This window comes from Pleurodeles waltl, chromosome 10 (genome assembly GCF_031143425.1).
Source record: "Pleurodeles waltl isolate 20211129_DDA chromosome 10, aPleWal1.hap1.20221129, whole genome shotgun sequence".
Lineage (NCBI taxonomy): Eukaryota > Metazoa > Chordata > Amphibia > Caudata > Salamandridae > Pleurodeles > Pleurodeles waltl.
Window position 1 is genome coordinate 67,792,418 of NC_090449.1, and position 16,102 is coordinate 67,808,519.

The following is a 16,102-nucleotide window of genomic DNA, read 5'->3' on the forward strand; positions in this document are numbered from 1 at the left end:
CCAGTTTTCAGTGTAGCCATTATGGTGCTGTGGAGTTCGTGGTTGACAGACTCCCAGACCATATACTCTTATGGCTACCCTGCACTTACAATGTCTAAGGTTTGGCTTAGACACTGTAGGGGCACAGTGCTCATGCACTGGTGCCCTCACCTATGGTATAGTGCACCCTGCCTTAGGGCTGTAAGGCCTGCTAGAGGGGTGACTTATCTATACTGCATAGGCAGTGTGAGGTTGGCATGGCACCCTGAGGGGAGTGCCATGTCGAATTACTCGTTTTGTCCTCACCAGCACACACAAGCTGGCAAGCAGTGTGTCTGTGCTGAGTAAGGGGTCCCCAGGGTGCCATAAGATATGCTGCAGCCCTTAGAGACCTTCCCTGGCATCAGGGCCCTTGGTACCGGGGGTACCAGTTACAAGGGACTTACCTGGATGCCAGGGTGTGCCAATTGTGTAAACAAAAGTACAGTTTAGGGAACGAACACTGGTGCTGGGACCTGGTTAGCAGGCCTCAGCACACTTTCAAATCAAAACATAGCATCAGCAAAGGCAAAAAGTCAGGGGGTAACCATGCCAAGGAGGCATTTCCTTACAGTATGTTTCTGGCCTCTGCTTACTTCATTAAAAACCTCCCTCACCACTCATCTTTAACATATTTCAGGATTGAGCCTGTGAGAGACAGATAGTCAAGCACCGAAATCCATTCACAATCAAATGCTCAAACAATATTGTTTCCACAGAAAATAATTCGATTTAGAGCAAGCAGTGGCAAAGTTAATGTCTCACCTACATAGGAACAGATTTGTTTTGCCAAAACCTTCTGACAATGCTCTACAGCAGTGGTTCCCAACCTGTGCTCCGGGGACCCCTGGGGGTCCGCAAAGCCTCCTCAGGGGGTCCGCAGATGCTTAGAAACTTAAATAATATTAACAGGTTAGGTCCCCAGCTTTCAGTAATGACTGTGGGGGGGTCCCCGGATTCCAATCATTCAGTGGGGGTCCCAGGGTTCCAGTAATGATATAGTGGGGATCCAAAGAAGTCAAAAGGTTGGGAACCACTGCTCTACAGCACAGAAAAACAAAAAACAAAAATACAGCAGCCCTATTTTGTAGGCATATGCAGGAGATGACATGTTTGGGCAGACGTGCCATTACTCACATGCGCAATTTAATTAACAGGAAGTTGGTGGAGATGGAAAAAGCACAATGGAGAGATACAGGGTGGGGGAGAAGCACACCAGCAAGAACGCATCAAGGTGTGCAGTGAGGGATAAGCACACCAGCAAAAATGCATGCACAATTGCAGGGAGGGATACGTTTATGGGGGAGAAGCACATAAGAGCCCGCAAAATGAACAAAACAGTAATTGGGAGTGTGGGGGCAGGTATTTGGCAGAGAGAAGCACACGAGTGAGAGTACACATGTACTAATAGTGCTTAGGCAAAAGTTAAAAAGTGAGCAACGGAGGGATTCAAGTCAGCCAAGACAAAAGATGGTAAAGAGGCTAGGCTCCTGGAGAAACGAGAAAGTACAGGATAGACAAGGAAAGACCCTGAACAAGAAGCTAGTAAATGAGTGTGACCAAGCCACACCAGCAACCAAAACACAGGATGTTATCCCTCCAAACATTATTGGGCAGGAGAGACCATAAAATCAAAGGTATCCACTAATTAACTATTTGCTTCCTCCCGGTTTCGGATTTTATAACTAACTGATCTGATCAGCCAGCAACCTTTCTAAAGTATTACTAGAGTTGTATCTCATGCTGGAGGACCACAATAGCACACGCACAGTGCTGTCACAGTTCAAATACCATGGAATCAAATGTTTAACTGTCAAACCTCAAGGAACTTCAACATTAACATATCACTTAAAGATACTCAGTGCAACATTTCAGGGACAGAATTTGAAACTTATGTTCAATAATACTGAAAATGTTTGTGTTCTGGGAGAACGTGCAACTTAATTTGTCATCAAGATTTTAAGTGCTGTTGTATGATGAATACAAGCCATTAAATGGGACTACCACATTTCAACAGCTTAACAGAGAATGTAAAATGAGAATAGAATGTTGCTTCACCTAAAATCGACAAACTTGTTTTAAGGATAGCCTATGAGGAAGTTGCAGTCATGATGCTGAATTTAAAACTGACTTACTGAAATACTGCTTCTGGTTTCTCAACCTGAGAAGATCCTGCAGGCGTTGGTGCAGTTAACGGTACTGATGCAGCAGAATCCACAGTTGAAATACTGGCCTGCGGCAGGTCAGTTAGCTCCACTTTGATGACAGGTGAAGGTGTGGGAACCGATGGCAGCACTGGATCAGGAGCAAACGAGGTAGTGGAGGAGACAGGAGCCATGAGAGGGTCCAGCTGCCTGGATGCTGTTGGTCTTGATATTGGTGGCATACTGCGTTGTATTGACTGTCGGGGTGGCTGCTTGGGGGGTGGCACCTGCGGCTTTCGTAGTCTTTTAGAGTATCCAGTTTCATTTTTGAAGTTGTTAACTGCCTGCGAAATATAAGAATTTCAACACTATCAGTATCTCTTTAGAATTCCAGATCCTGCTAAACAAAGCACAACATAAGAGCCATGTATTCAAAATGCATTTGCTTATCATTTGTAAGACTAATTTTTCACCTTGAACTTTAGATTTGCTTGTCTGAATAATTACATCCATCTTTGCATTCAAACATTTCAAAAAGAATGTTCCCTGATGGTAATGAGACAATCCCCAGTGAAAATGTCAGACTGTCTTGCATGTAGCTAGCTCAACCCTCACATTTGTTTTGCATTAGTCGTGGTGGAGTGTAGTAAGGGCTAGGGGGATAGTGATAGAGAAAAAGCATGTCTAAGGGTTTGTTCCACAGTTAACTACTGAGACGTACCCTTTGAATCAACAAGGAGACTAAAACCAATCATGGAAGAGCCCCAGACTGGAAAAAGGATTGGAAAACGAGTTCCAGTCAAGGGTAGGAAGCACTTATTTTTAGATGACATGGTAAAGGAAAAGGTTGCTAACTAGCAATCATGATTCTGCCATCATGGGTATGCGTCTGAATACACAAACAACAAAAACAACGTGCAGAGTCCCTGGAAACTTTTTACAATGAATTCAATTTAAAGTTCACATGAAAATACAGCATACAGATATGGGAGCATCATTTAAAAAAAAAAAAAGCTAATAAATGCAAACCTGCAAAGTACATTTGACTATACAGATTTTACATTTACCACTTTTCTACCTTGTCCAAAGCAACGAAAAAACAATGTACCTTTAATATTTTCTGACAATCCACCTTCCTGGATTAAAAGTTAGGTAGTTTTGGGGTGAGGACGGATTAATAATTTCTCATGCTTTTTCTTAATCACTGTGGGTGTGTGTGTGCGTTGTTTAGAGATACAAAGCGAAAACCCAAAGGCAGACATGGTTAATCAGTGGCAAAAAGTAGGGCAGAGGGCCTGGCCACATAAACGACACTGCACCCAGAACCCACTGCACAGGGCCAAATGCTTTGAAACTGCAAAGTTTGTCTGTCACAGCAAGTTGGATTCAGGGTCTGTACTCAGCTAACCTTCTTTACATGGCCAAAGACCATGTACAGCAGGCATTTAAAATTAAGGACCCAATTAAAAAAAAACAAAAAAAACCTAATAATTAGCTGAAAAAAAAAGTTAAAGCTGTGTTTCTGGTTCAAACGCAACAAACCATTAACATTTGCAAGCTATGGCTACCAATGCACACAATCCACCCCATAACATGCACAAGTACAGTTTGTCAGTTCTAGCAAGTCAGATACAGGCTCTATACTCAGCCAACCCCTTCTGTACATGGCCAAAGACCATGTGCAGCAGGGGGTGAAAGGAAAATGTTACATACCCAGTAAGCATCTGTTTGTGGCATGTAGTGCTGTAGATTCACATGATCTGCATACTCCAGCCGTCTGGTGTTGGGTCCTGACTTGTGCAAGCCTTTTTTTTTTATTTTTTTTTAAAGAAGTGTTCTGAGTCACATGATCAAGTGACTCCTCCTCTTGGTGATAGTGAGCATGTTAGATTGTTTTCCCACAGGCAGGTGTAAAAGGAGTGTAAAACGAAGTATAGAGAGAGATGTCCATGCAAATGAAACTACAGATGTACAATATGTACAAATATTAAGTAACTGCAACGACCACAGACGTCCGGGAAGGAGGGAGGGTGCATGTGACTCTACAGCACTACATGCCATGAAAAGATGCTTACTGGGTGAGTACAAATTTCCGTTCAATGGCATGTGTGGCTGTAGATACACATGCTCTGCATAGTCTGTAAAGCAGTACCTCCATAACAAGGCTGGCTAGCATGCAGGCAAGATGCAACCGCTGCTAGACATTTATTTAGTAAATAAGTGTAGGGCAATCTTGATCACAATGGAAGTACTTTGAACTGGTAATATTTTCTACTAACTTAAAGTAGCAATGGTGTGCAAGATGGATGGTGATATGGAAGAAGGCATACTTCAGATAGAGAACCACCATGTGATCTCGTGTGCAGGGCAGTAGAATGACATCTTGTAGAGTTGATACTTTGAAGCCCTCCGACAGTGTAGCATCTTCAGTGCGGTGGAAGAGGTTTTACTGTACCCTTCCAAAGCAGTATGTGTACTTTCTCCTGCAGCAGCCTTTAATGTTCCTGGCTGGTGGTTTGACAAACAAGGGACATGTTTGTTAGACACTCCTTTGAACACTTTCCCCTACAGGAGTCCTGGGGCAAAAGTTATTATTTCAACAATCAATTTCTCTAGAACAGCTAAACAGATTTACACCAAATCACAGAAAGCACATTTTCTGGCTAAATATCCAACTTTCTGCCACACTTAGGTAATTCTGTTCAGCCGCCTTTTCGTTTTTTAAAAACTATGGAGAAAAAAAAGTTTTCTGGGAACCCCTGTGATTTTAGCCCCTGCTTGACAGATCCTCCTGGAAGATTCCAGGAAGGAAGCATTGTAGAGAATCTTTTATTCAAATGTTTTGTGAAGGTTCATATGTTTCTAATGGAAACCATGCACCTCCCAAACCCCCCTTGCCCTGTTCCAAGGGCATAGTAATACATTTCTGGGGGTAAAAACTGCAACCTAGGGGTGCACAATCTAGTTACCAGTGAAAAGGTTAACTAGTTTACGAGATGGCAAAGCAATCTTGTGGATGGTAGCCTATGTTCCCTCTATGGTGCATGACTGAGCGACTGTGCAGCTCCTTTTAAAGTGCTGCACATTTTAATTTCATGAGCTTGCTCACACATTCAAATAAGTGAGTTTGAATAGTCTAGTATAGCGTCAGGCCAGGGAAAAACAAATGGCACCAAAAACCACTAGTTTAGCATGAGGTCTGTTTCCTCCACAGGTGACAAGCCATTCACATTTTAACACTGTTTTTTTCTAATCGGAGAATCAAAGTACTCATTTAGGAGCTCTTGGACACAATGTCAAAATATAGTTGTTGCTAATTAGGCAGTAGAGAGGCAAGGCAGAATTTGGGGTTAAAAGAAGGAAACAAGGCAAAGGTAATTTTGGAAACTTAATTTAGCTGTGTTCATATACTGTGTAGTAGTGATCATTTGTGCACTTTGGGTGAAGATCCACAGAAAATGATGGTCAAATAATATTTCAATTGCTCTCTGCAGATCACCAGAATGTTTTATCAAGGGAAAAAAGCTCCTAAGGAATTGCTGAGGTAGGTGATTGGATTTAGGATTACAGTTTCCCCAAGTAATTCCTAAATCCTTTGTGGACCTTCAGGGTCCAACTGTAATGAGCCATATTTACCCTACCTCTAGAGTTACCAGTCCTCCGAGCATCTGTAGTTCCAGGGATGGTGAAAATAAGGTGCATTTGCCAGGCCAGTTGGAGTGACAGCCCAGTTGTATTTTTGGGGTGGGAAGCTCGAAAATGGTTGAGAATCAAAAATAAATGCCATTTAAAGTGAACTCTTACCATGTTTCAAGCTATCTGTCTAAAAGATACTCTTTATAGTTACTGCATGTTGTACTGGAGATGCATATGCTTGTCATACTACTGTCGTCTAAAGTTGGGCTTGGACATTTACAACTTGTTTTCCTTAGAAGTAAGTAGTCTTTTGAGAAGAGGTCTTTTGAGTCACAAGAAATTGTGACTCCTTTCTGGGGTAATGAGCATGGTCATCGGGTCCATCTTCAGACTTGTATTTGCACATCGAGTGTGGTATACTGCAGCAAGCAATAGCTGTAGGAAGTTGGCTTTGTATGTGCTATTTCAAAGTAAGGAATAGCATGCACAGAGTCCAAGGGTTCCCCTTAGAGGTAAGATAGTGGCAAAAAGAGATAATACTAATGCTCTATTTTGTGGTAGTGTGGTCGAGCAGTAGGCTTATCAAAGGAGTAGTGTTAAGCATTTGTTGTACATACACACAGGCAATAAATGAGGAACACACACTCAGAGACAAATCCAGCCAATAGGTTTTGTTATAGAAAAATATATTTTCTTAGTTTATTTTAAGAACCACGGGTTCAAATTCTACATGTAATATCTCATTTGAAAGGTATTGCAGGTAAGTACTTTAGGAACTTTGAATCATTACATTAGCATGTATATTTTTTACATAAAACACAATAAGCTGTTTTAAAAGTGGACAGTGCAATTTTCACAGTTCCTGGGGGAGGTAAAGTATTGTTAGTTTTAACAGGTAAGTAAGTCACTTACAGGTTTCAGTTTTTGGTCCAAGGTAGCCCACCGTTGGGGGTTCAGAGCAACCCCAAAGTTATCACACCAGCAGCTCAGGGCCGGTCAGGTGCAAAGGTCAAAGAGGTGCCCAAAACACATAGGCTTCAATGGAGAGAAGGGGGTGCCCCGGTTCCAGTCTGCCAGCAGGTAAGTACCCGCGTCTTCGGAGGGCAGACCAGGGGGGTTTTGTAGGGCACCGGGGGGACACACAAGTCAGCAGAAAAAGTACACCCTCAGCAGCGCGGGGGCGGCCGGGTGCAGTGTGCAAACACGCGTCGGGTTTGTAATGGTTTTCAATGAGAGACCAAGGGGTCTCTTCAGCGATGCAGGCAGGCAAGGGGGGGGCTCCTCGGGGTAGCCACCACCTGGGCAAGGGAGAGGGCCTCCTGGGGGTCACTCCTGCACAGGAGTTCCCTTCCTTTAGGTGCTGGGGGCTGCGGGTGCAGGGTCTTTTCCAGCCGTCGGGAAATGGAGTTCAGGCAGTCGCGGTCAGGGGGAGCCTCGGGATTCCCTCTGCAGGCGTCGCTGTGGGGGCTCAGGGGGGACAACTTTGGTTACTCACAGTCGTAGAGTCGCCGGAGGGTCCTCCCTGAAGCGTTGTTTCTCCACCAGTCGAGTCGGGGTCGCCGGGTGCAGTGTTGCAAGTCTCACGCTTCTTGCGGGGAGTTGCAGGGGTCTTTAAATCTGCTACTTGAAACAAAGTTGCAGTTCTTTTGGAGCAGTGCCGCTGTACTCTGGAGTTTCTAGTCTTTCTTGAAGCAGGGCAGTCCTCAGAGGATTCAGAGGTCGCTGGTCCCTTGGAAAGCGTCGCTGGAGCAGGTTTCTTTGGAAGGCAGGAGACAGGCCGGTAGGACTGGGGCCAAAGCAGTTGGTGTCTTCTGTTCTTCCTCTGCAGGGGTTTTTCAGCTCAGCAGTCTTCTTCTTCAGGTAAGTTGCAGGAATCTAAAGTTTTAGGTTCAGGGAAGCCCTTAAATACTAAATTTAAGGGCGTGTTTAGGTCTGGGGGGTTAGTAGCCAATGGCTACTAGCCCTGAGGGTGAGTACACCCTCTTTGTGCCTCCTCCCAAGGGGAGGGGGTCACATCCCTAATCCTATTGGGGGAATCCTCCATCTGCAAGATGGAGGATTTCTAAAAGTTAGAGTCACTTCAGCTCAGGACACCTTAGGGGCTGTCCTGACTGGCCAGTGACGACTCCTTGTTGTTTTCTTTGTTTCCTCCGGCCTTGCCGCCAAAAGTGGGGGCCGTGGCCGGAGGGGGCGGGCAACTCCACTAGCTGGAGTGTCCTGCGGTGCTGTGACAAAGGGGTGAGCCTTTGAGGCTCACCGCCAGGTGTTACAGCTCCTGCCTGGGGGAGGGGTTAGCATCTCCACCCAGTGCAGGCTTTGTTACTGGCCTCAGAGTGACAAAGGCACTCTCCCCATGGGGCCAGCAACATGTCTCTAGTGTGGCAGGCTGCTGGAACCAGTCAGCCTACACAGATAGTTGGATACAGTTTCAGGGGGCACCTCTAAGGTGCCCTCTGGGGTGTGTTTCACAATAAAATGTACACTGGCATCAGTGTGCATTTATTGTGCTGAGAAGTTTGATACCAAACTTCCCAGTTTTCAGTGTAGCCATTATGGTGCTGTGGAGTTCGTGTTTGACAGACTCCCAGACCATATACTCTTATGGCTACCCTGCACTTACAATGTCTAAGGTTTGGCTTAGACACTGTAGGGGCACAGTGCTCATGCACTGGTGCCCTCGACTATGGTATAGTGCACCCTGCCTTAGGGCTGTAAGGCCTGCTAGAGGGGTGTCTTATCTATACTGCATAGGCAGTGAGAGGCTGGCACGGCACCCTGAGGGGAGTGCCATGTCGACTTACTCATTTTGTTCTCACTAGCACACACAAGCTGGTAAGCAGTGTGTCTGTGCTGAGTGAGGGGTCTCCAGGGTGGCATAAGACATGCTGCAGCCCTTAGAGACCTTCCCTGACATCAGGGCCCTTGGTACCAGTTACAAGGGACTTACATGGATGCCAGGGTGTGCCAATTGTGGATACAAAAGTACAGGTTAGGGAAAGAACACTGGTGCTGGGGCCTGGTTAGCAGGCCTCAGCACACTTTCAATTCAAAACATAGCATCAGCAAAGGCAAAAAGTCAGGGGGTAACCATGCCAAGGAGGCATTTCCTTACAACCCCCCCCCCCCCCCCCCCCCCCCCCCCCCCCAAACGAAAGAGGATGAGACTAACCTTTCCCAAGAGAGTCTTCATTTTCTAAGTGGAAGAACCTGGAAAGGCCATCTGCATTGGCATGGGCAGTCCCAGGTCTGTGTTCCACTATAAGGTCCATTCCCTGTAGGGAGATGGTCCACCTCAACAGTTTTGGATTTTCACCTTTCATTTGCATCAGCCATCTGAGAGGTCTGTGGTCGGTTTGAACTACAAAGTGAGTACCAAAGAGGTATGGTCTCAGCTTTTTCAGGGACCAAACCACAGCAAAGGCCTCCCTCTCAATGGCACTCCAACGCTGCTCCCTGGGGAGTAACCTCCTGCTAATGAAAGCAACAGGCTGGTCAAGGCCATCATCATTTGTTTGGGACAAAACTGCCCCTATCCCATGTTCAGAGGCATCTGTTTGCACAATGAATTGCTTGGAGTAATCTGGAGCTTTTAGAACTGGTGCTGTGCACATAGCTTGTTTCAGGGTGTCAAAGGCCTGTTGGCACTCTACAGTCCAGTTTACTTTCTTGGGCATTTTCTTGGAGGTGAGTTCTGTGAGGGCTGTCACAATGGATCCATATCCCTTCACAAACCTCCTATAGTACCCAGTCAAGCCAAGGAATGCCCTGACTTGAGTCTGGGTTTTTGGAGCTACCCAGTCCAGAATAGTCTGGATCTTAGGCTGGAGTGGCTGAACTTGGCCTCCACCTACAAGGTGCCCCAAGTAAACCACAGTTCCCTGCCCTATCTGGCATTTGGATGCCTTGATAGAGAGGCCTGCAGATTGCAGAGCCTTCAAAACCTTCTTCAGGTGGACCAGGTGATCCTGCCAGGTGGAGCTAAAGACAGCAATATCATCAAGATAAGCTGCACTAAAGGATTCCAACCCAGCAAGGACTTGATTCACCAACCTTTGGAAGGTGGCAGGGGCATTCTTTAAACCAAAGGGCATAACAGTGAACTGATAATGCCCATCAGGTGTGGAGAATGCTGTTTTCTCTTTTGCTCCAGGTGCCATTGTTATTTGCCAGTACCCTGCAGTTAAGTCAAAGGTACTTAAGAATTTGGCAGCACCTAATTTGTCAATCAGCTCGTCAGCTCTAGGTATGGGATGGGCATCTGTCTTGGTGACAGAATTAAGACCTCTGTAGTCCACACAAAACCTCATCTCTCTCTTTCCATCTTTGGTGTGAGGTTTGGGGACTAAGACCACTGGGCTAGCCCAGGGGCTGTCAGAGTGCTCAATTACTCCCAACTCCAGTATCTTGTGGACTTCCACCTTGATGCTTTCCTTAACTTGGTCAGACTGTCTGAAAATTTTGTTTTTGACAGGCATGCTGTCTCCTGTGTCCACATCATGGGTACACAGGTGTGTCTGACCAGGGGTTAAGGAGAAGAGCTCAGCAAACTGTTGCAGGACCTTCCTACAATCAGATTGCTGTTGGTCAGAGAGGGTGTCTGAATAGATCACTCCATCTACTGAGCCATCTTTAGGGTCTGATGAGAGGAGATCAGGGAGAGGCTCACTCTCAGCTTCCTGGTCCTCATCTGTTACCATCAACAGATTTACATCAGCCCTATCATGGAAGAGTTTTAGGCGGTTTACATGGATCACCCTCTTGGGGCTCCTGCTTGTGCCTAGGTCTACCAGGTAGGTGACCTGACTCTTCTTTTCCAGGATTGGGTAAGGGCCACTCCATCTGTCCTGAAGTGCCCTGGGAGCCACAGGCTCCAAAACCCAAACTTTCTGCCCTGGTTGGAATTCAACCATTGCAGCCTTTTGGTCATGCCAAATCTTCTGGAGCTGTTGGCTGGCCTCTAGGTTTTTACTTGCCTTTTCCATGTACTCTGCCATTCTTGAGCAAAGGCCAAGTACATAGTCCACTATGTCTTGTTTAGGCTAATGAAGAGGTCTCTCCCAGCCTTCTTTAACAAGAGCAAGTGGTCCCCTTACAGGGTGGCCAAACAGAAGTTCAAAGGGTGAGAACCCTACTCCCTTCTGAGGCACCTCTCTGTAAGCGAAAAGCAGACATGGCAAGAGGACATCCCATCTCCTTTTGAGTTTTTCTGGGAGCCCCATGACCATGCCCCTAAATGTCTTGTTGAATCTCTCAACAAGGCCATTAGTTTGTGGATGATATGGTGTGGTGAATTTATAAGTCACCCCACACTCATTCCACATGTGTTTTAGGTATGCTGACATGAAGTTGGTACCTCTGTCAGACACCACCTCCTTAGGGAAACCCACTCTGGTAAAGATACCAATGAGGGCATTGGCTACTGCAGGGGCAGTAGTCGACCTAAGGGGAATAGCTTCAGGATACCCAGTAGCATGATCCACTACTACTAGGATGTACATATTTCCTGAGGCTGTGGGAGGTTCTAGTGGACCAACTATGTCCACACCCACTCTTTCAAAGGGGACCCCCACCACTGGAAGTGGAATGAGGGGGGCCTTTGGATGCCCACCTGTCTTACCACTGGCTTGACAGGTGGGGCAGGAGAGGCAAAACTCCTTAACCTTCTGGGACATATTGGGCCAGTAGAAGTGGTTGACTAACCTCTCCCACGTCTTGGTTTGTCCCAAATGCCCAGCAAGGGGAATATCATGGGCTAAGGTCAGAATAAACTCTCTGAAACCCTGAGGCACTACCACTCTCCTAGTGGCACCAGGTTTGGGATCTCTTGCCTCAGTGTACAGGAGTCCATCTTCCCAATAGACCCTATGTGTTCCATTTTTCTTGCCTTTGGACTCTTCAGCAGCTTGCTTCCTAAGGCCTTCAAGAGAGGGACAGGCTTCTTGTCCCTTACACAACTCTTCCCTTGAGGGTCCCCCTGGGCCTAAGAGCTCAACCTGGTAAGGTCCCAGCTCCATAGGCTCAGTTCCCTCAGAGGGCAGAACTTCTTCCTGAGAAGAGAGGTTCTCTTTTTGGTGTTGTGTTGCAGCTGGTTTCCCAGCTGACTTTCCTTTTCTCTTGGTAGGCTCGGCCATTCTTCCAGACTCCAGCTCTACTTTTTCACCCTGTGCCTTGCACTGTGCCCTTGTCTTGACACACACCAGTTCAGGGATACCCAGCATGGCTGCATGGGTTTTCAGTTCTGCCTCAGCCCATGCTGAGGACTCCAGGTCGTTTCCAAGCAAACAGTCTACTGGGATATTTGAGGAGACCACCACCTGTTTCAGGCCATTGACCCCTCCCCATTCTAAAGTTACCATTGCCATGGGATGTACTTTAGTCTGATTGTCAGCGTTAGTGATTGGATAGGTTTGTCCAGTCAGGTATTGGCCGGCGGAAACCAGTTTCTCTGTCACCATAGTGACACTGGCACCTGTATCCCTCAGGCCTTCTACACTTGTCCAATTAATTAAGAGCTGCTGCCTGTATTTTTGCATGTTAGGGGGCCAGGCAGCCAGTGTGGCTAAATCCACCCCACCCTCAGAGACTAATGTAGCTTCAGTGTGACACCTGATTTGCTCTGGGCACACTGTTGATCCCACTTGGAGACTAGCCATTCCAGTGTTACCTGGAGTGGAGTTTGAAGTGGTCTTTTTCTTGGGACAGGCCTGGTCTCCAGTTTGGTGTCCAGACTGACTACAGCTACGACACCAGGCCTTTTTGGGATCAAAGTTTTTACCCTTGTACCCAGAATTGTTTTGTGTAGAGGCTCTGGGCCCCCCCTCCTGTGCAGGTTTTTGGGGGCCTGTAGAAGACTCTTTACTATTTTTGTTTTTGGCTGTCTCACCACCTTTCCCCTGGGGAGGTTTTGGGACCCCTTTCTTTTCGTCACCCCCTGTGGAAGTTTTGGACACCCTAGTCTTGACCCAATGGTCCGCCTTCTTTCCCAATTCTTGGGGAGAAATTGGTCCTAGGTCCACCAGATGCTGATACAGTTTATCATTGAAACAATTACTTAACAGGTGTTCTTTCACAAATAAATTGTACAGCCCATCATAATCACTTACACCACTGCCTTGAATCCAACCATCTAGTGTTTTCACTGAGTAGTCTACAAAGTCAACCCAGGTCTGGCTCGAGGATGTTTGAGCCCCCCTGAATCTAATCCTATACTCCTCAGTGGAGAATCCAAAGCCCTCAATCAGGTTACCCTTCATGAGGTCATAAGATTCTGCATCTTTTCCAGAGAGTGTGAGGAGTCTATCCCTACACTTTCCTGTGAACATTTCCCAAAGGAGAGCACCCCAGTGAGATTTGTTCACTTTTCTGGTTACACAAGCCCTCTCAAAAGCTGTGAACCATTTGGTGATGTCATCACCATCTTCATATTTAGTTACAATCCCTTTAGGGATTTTCAACATGTCAGGAGAATCTCTGACCCTATTTATGTTGCTGCCACCATTGATGGGTCCTAGGCCCATCTCTTGTCTTTCCCTTTCTATGGCTAGGATCTGTCTTTCCAAAGCCAATCTTTTGGTCATCCTGGCTAACTGGATGTCCTCTTCACTGGAGTTATCCTCAGTGATTACAGAGAGGTTGGTCCCTCCTGTGAGGGAACCAGCATCTCTGACTATTACTTTTGGAGTCAGGGCTTGAGAGGCCCTGTCCTCCCTAGATAGGACTGGTAGGGGGGAATCACCCTCCAAGTCACTATACTCATCCTCGGTGTTGTCATCCTCAGAGGGGTTGGCTCTTTAAAACTCTGCCAACAGCTCCTGGAGCTGTAGTTTGGAAGGTCTGGAGCCCATTGCTATTTTCTTTAGTTTACAGAGTGACCTTAGCTCTCTCATCTGGAGATGGAGGTAAGGTGCGGTGTCGAGTTCCACCACATTCACATCTGTGTTAGACATTATGCTTCTAAAAGTTGGAATACTTTTTAAGAAACTAAAACTAGTTCTAGAATCTAATTCAAACTTTTACCAAACTTTTAAACTCTAAAAGAAATGCTAACAGGGACTAACACAAGGCCCTAGCAGGATTTTAAAGAATTTAGAAAAATTTCAAATTGCAAAAAATCAATTTCTAATGACAATTTTTGGAATTTGTCGTGTGATCAGGTATTGGCTGAGTAGTCCAGCAAATGCAAAGTCTTGTACCCCACCGCTGATCCACCAATGTAGGAAGGTGGCTCTGTATGTGCTATTTCAAAGTAAGGAATAGCATGCACAGAGTCCAAGGGTTCCCCTTAGAGGTAAGATAGTGGCAAAAAGAGATAATACTAATGCTCTATTTTGTGGTAGTGTGGTCGAGCAGTAGGCTTATCAAAGGAGTAGTGTTAAGCATTTGTTGTACATACACACAGGCAATAAATGAGGAACACACACTCAGAGACAAATCCAGCCAATAGGTTTTGTTATAGAAAAATATATTTTCTTAGTTTATTTTAAGAACCACAGGTTCAAATTCTACATGTAATATCTCATTTGAAAGGTATTGCAGGTAAGTACTTTAGGAACTTTGAATCATTACATTAGCATGTATACTTTTTACATAAAACACAATAAGCTGTTTTAAAAGTGGACACAGTGCAATTTTCACAGTTCCTGGGGGAGGTAAAGTATTGATAGTTTTAACAGGTAAGTAAGTCACTTACAGGTTTCAGTTTTTGGTCCAAGGTAGCCCACCGTTGGAGGTTCAGAGCAACCCCAAAGTTATCACACCAGCAGCTCAGGGCCGGTCAGGTGCAAAGGTCAAAGAGGTGCCCAAAACACATAGGCTTCAATGGAGAGAAGGGGGTGCCCCGGTTCCAGTCTGCCAGCAGGTAAGTACCCGCGTCTTCGGAGGGCAGACCAGGGGGGTTTTGTAGGGCACCGGGGGGACACAAGTCAGCACAAAAAGTACACCCTCAGCAGCGCGGGGGCGGCCGGGTGCAGTGTGCAAACACGCGTCAGGTTTGTAATGGTTTTCAATGAGAGACCAAGGGGTCTCTTCAGCGATGCAGGCAGGCAAGGGGGGGGGGGGGGGGGGCTCCTCGGGGTAGCCACCACCTGGGCAAGGGAGAGGGCCTCCTGGGGGTCACTCCTGCACAGGAGTTCCGTTCCTTTAGGTGCTGGGGGCTGCGGGTGCAGGGTCTTTTCCAGCCGTCGGGAAATGGAGTTCAGGCAGTCGCGGTCAGGGGGAGCCTCGGGATTCCCTCTGCAGGCGTCGCTGTGGGGGCTCAGGGGGGACAACTTTGGTTACTCACAGTCGTAGAGTCGCCGGAGGGTCCTCCCTGAAGCGTTTCTCCACCAGTCGAGTCGGGGTCGCCGGGTGCAGTGTTGCAAGTCTCACGCTTCTTGCGGGGAGTTGCAGGGGTCTTTAAATCTGCTACTTGAAACAAAGTTGCAGTTCTTTTGGAGCAGTGCCGCTGTCCTCTGGAGTTTCTAGTCTTTCTTGAAGCAGGGCAGTCCTCAGAGGATTCAGAGGTCGCTGGTCCCTTGGAAAGCGTCGCTGGAGCAGGTTTCTTTGGAAGGCAGGAGACAGGCTGGTAGGACTGGGGCCAAAGCAGTTGGTGTCTTCTGTTCTTCCTCTGCAGGGGTTTTTCAGCTCAGCAGTCTTCTTCTTCAGGTAAGTTGCAGGAATCTAAAGTTTTAGGTTCAGGGAAGCCCTTAAATACTAAATTTAAGGGCGTGTTTAGGTCTGGGGGGTTAGTAGCCAATGGCTACTAGCCCTGAGGGGGAGTACACCCTCTTTGTGCCTCCTCCCAAGGGGAGGGGGTCACATCCCTAATCCTATTGGGGGAATCCTCCATCTGCAAGATGGAGGATTTCTAAAAGTTAGAGTCACTTCAGCTCAGGACACCTTAGGGGCTGTCCTGACTGGCCAGTGACTCCTCCTTGTTGTTTTCTTTGTTTCCTCCGGCCTTGCCACCAAAAGTGGGGGGCCGTGGCCGGAGGGGGCGGGCAACTCCACTAGCTGGAGTGTCCTGTGGTGCTGTGACAAAGGGGTGAGCCTTTGAGGCTCACCGCCAGGTGTTACAGCTCCTGCCTGGGGGAGGTGTTAGCATCTCCACCCAGTGCAGGCTTTGTTACTGGCCTCAGAGTGACAAAGGCACTCTCCCCATGGGGCCAGCAACATGTCCCTAGTGTGGCAGGCTGCTGGAACCAGTCAGCCTACACAGATAGTTGGATACAGTTTCAGGGGGCACCTCTAAGGTGCCCTCTGGGGTGTGTTTCACAATAAAATGTACACTGGCATCAGTGTGCATTTATTGTGCTGAGAAGTTTGAT

The 16,102-nt window shown here is 46.9% G+C and overlaps 1 protein-coding gene across 2 annotated transcripts in view; it reads right to left on the reverse strand.

Annotated features, from left to right (window-relative positions):
• RBBP6 (RB binding protein 6, ubiquitin ligase) overlaps positions 1-16,102 on the reverse strand; it is a 388,917-nt gene that overhangs the window by 157,121 nt on the left and 215,694 nt on the right. For both annotated transcript variants that reach the window (XM_069209694.1, XM_069209695.1), the window contains exon 10: positions 2,154-2,506. In XM_069209694.1, the coding sequence (XP_069065795.1) occupies positions 2,154-2,506 (353 nt within the window). The remainder of the gene's footprint in view (positions 1-2,153; positions 2,507-16,102) is intronic.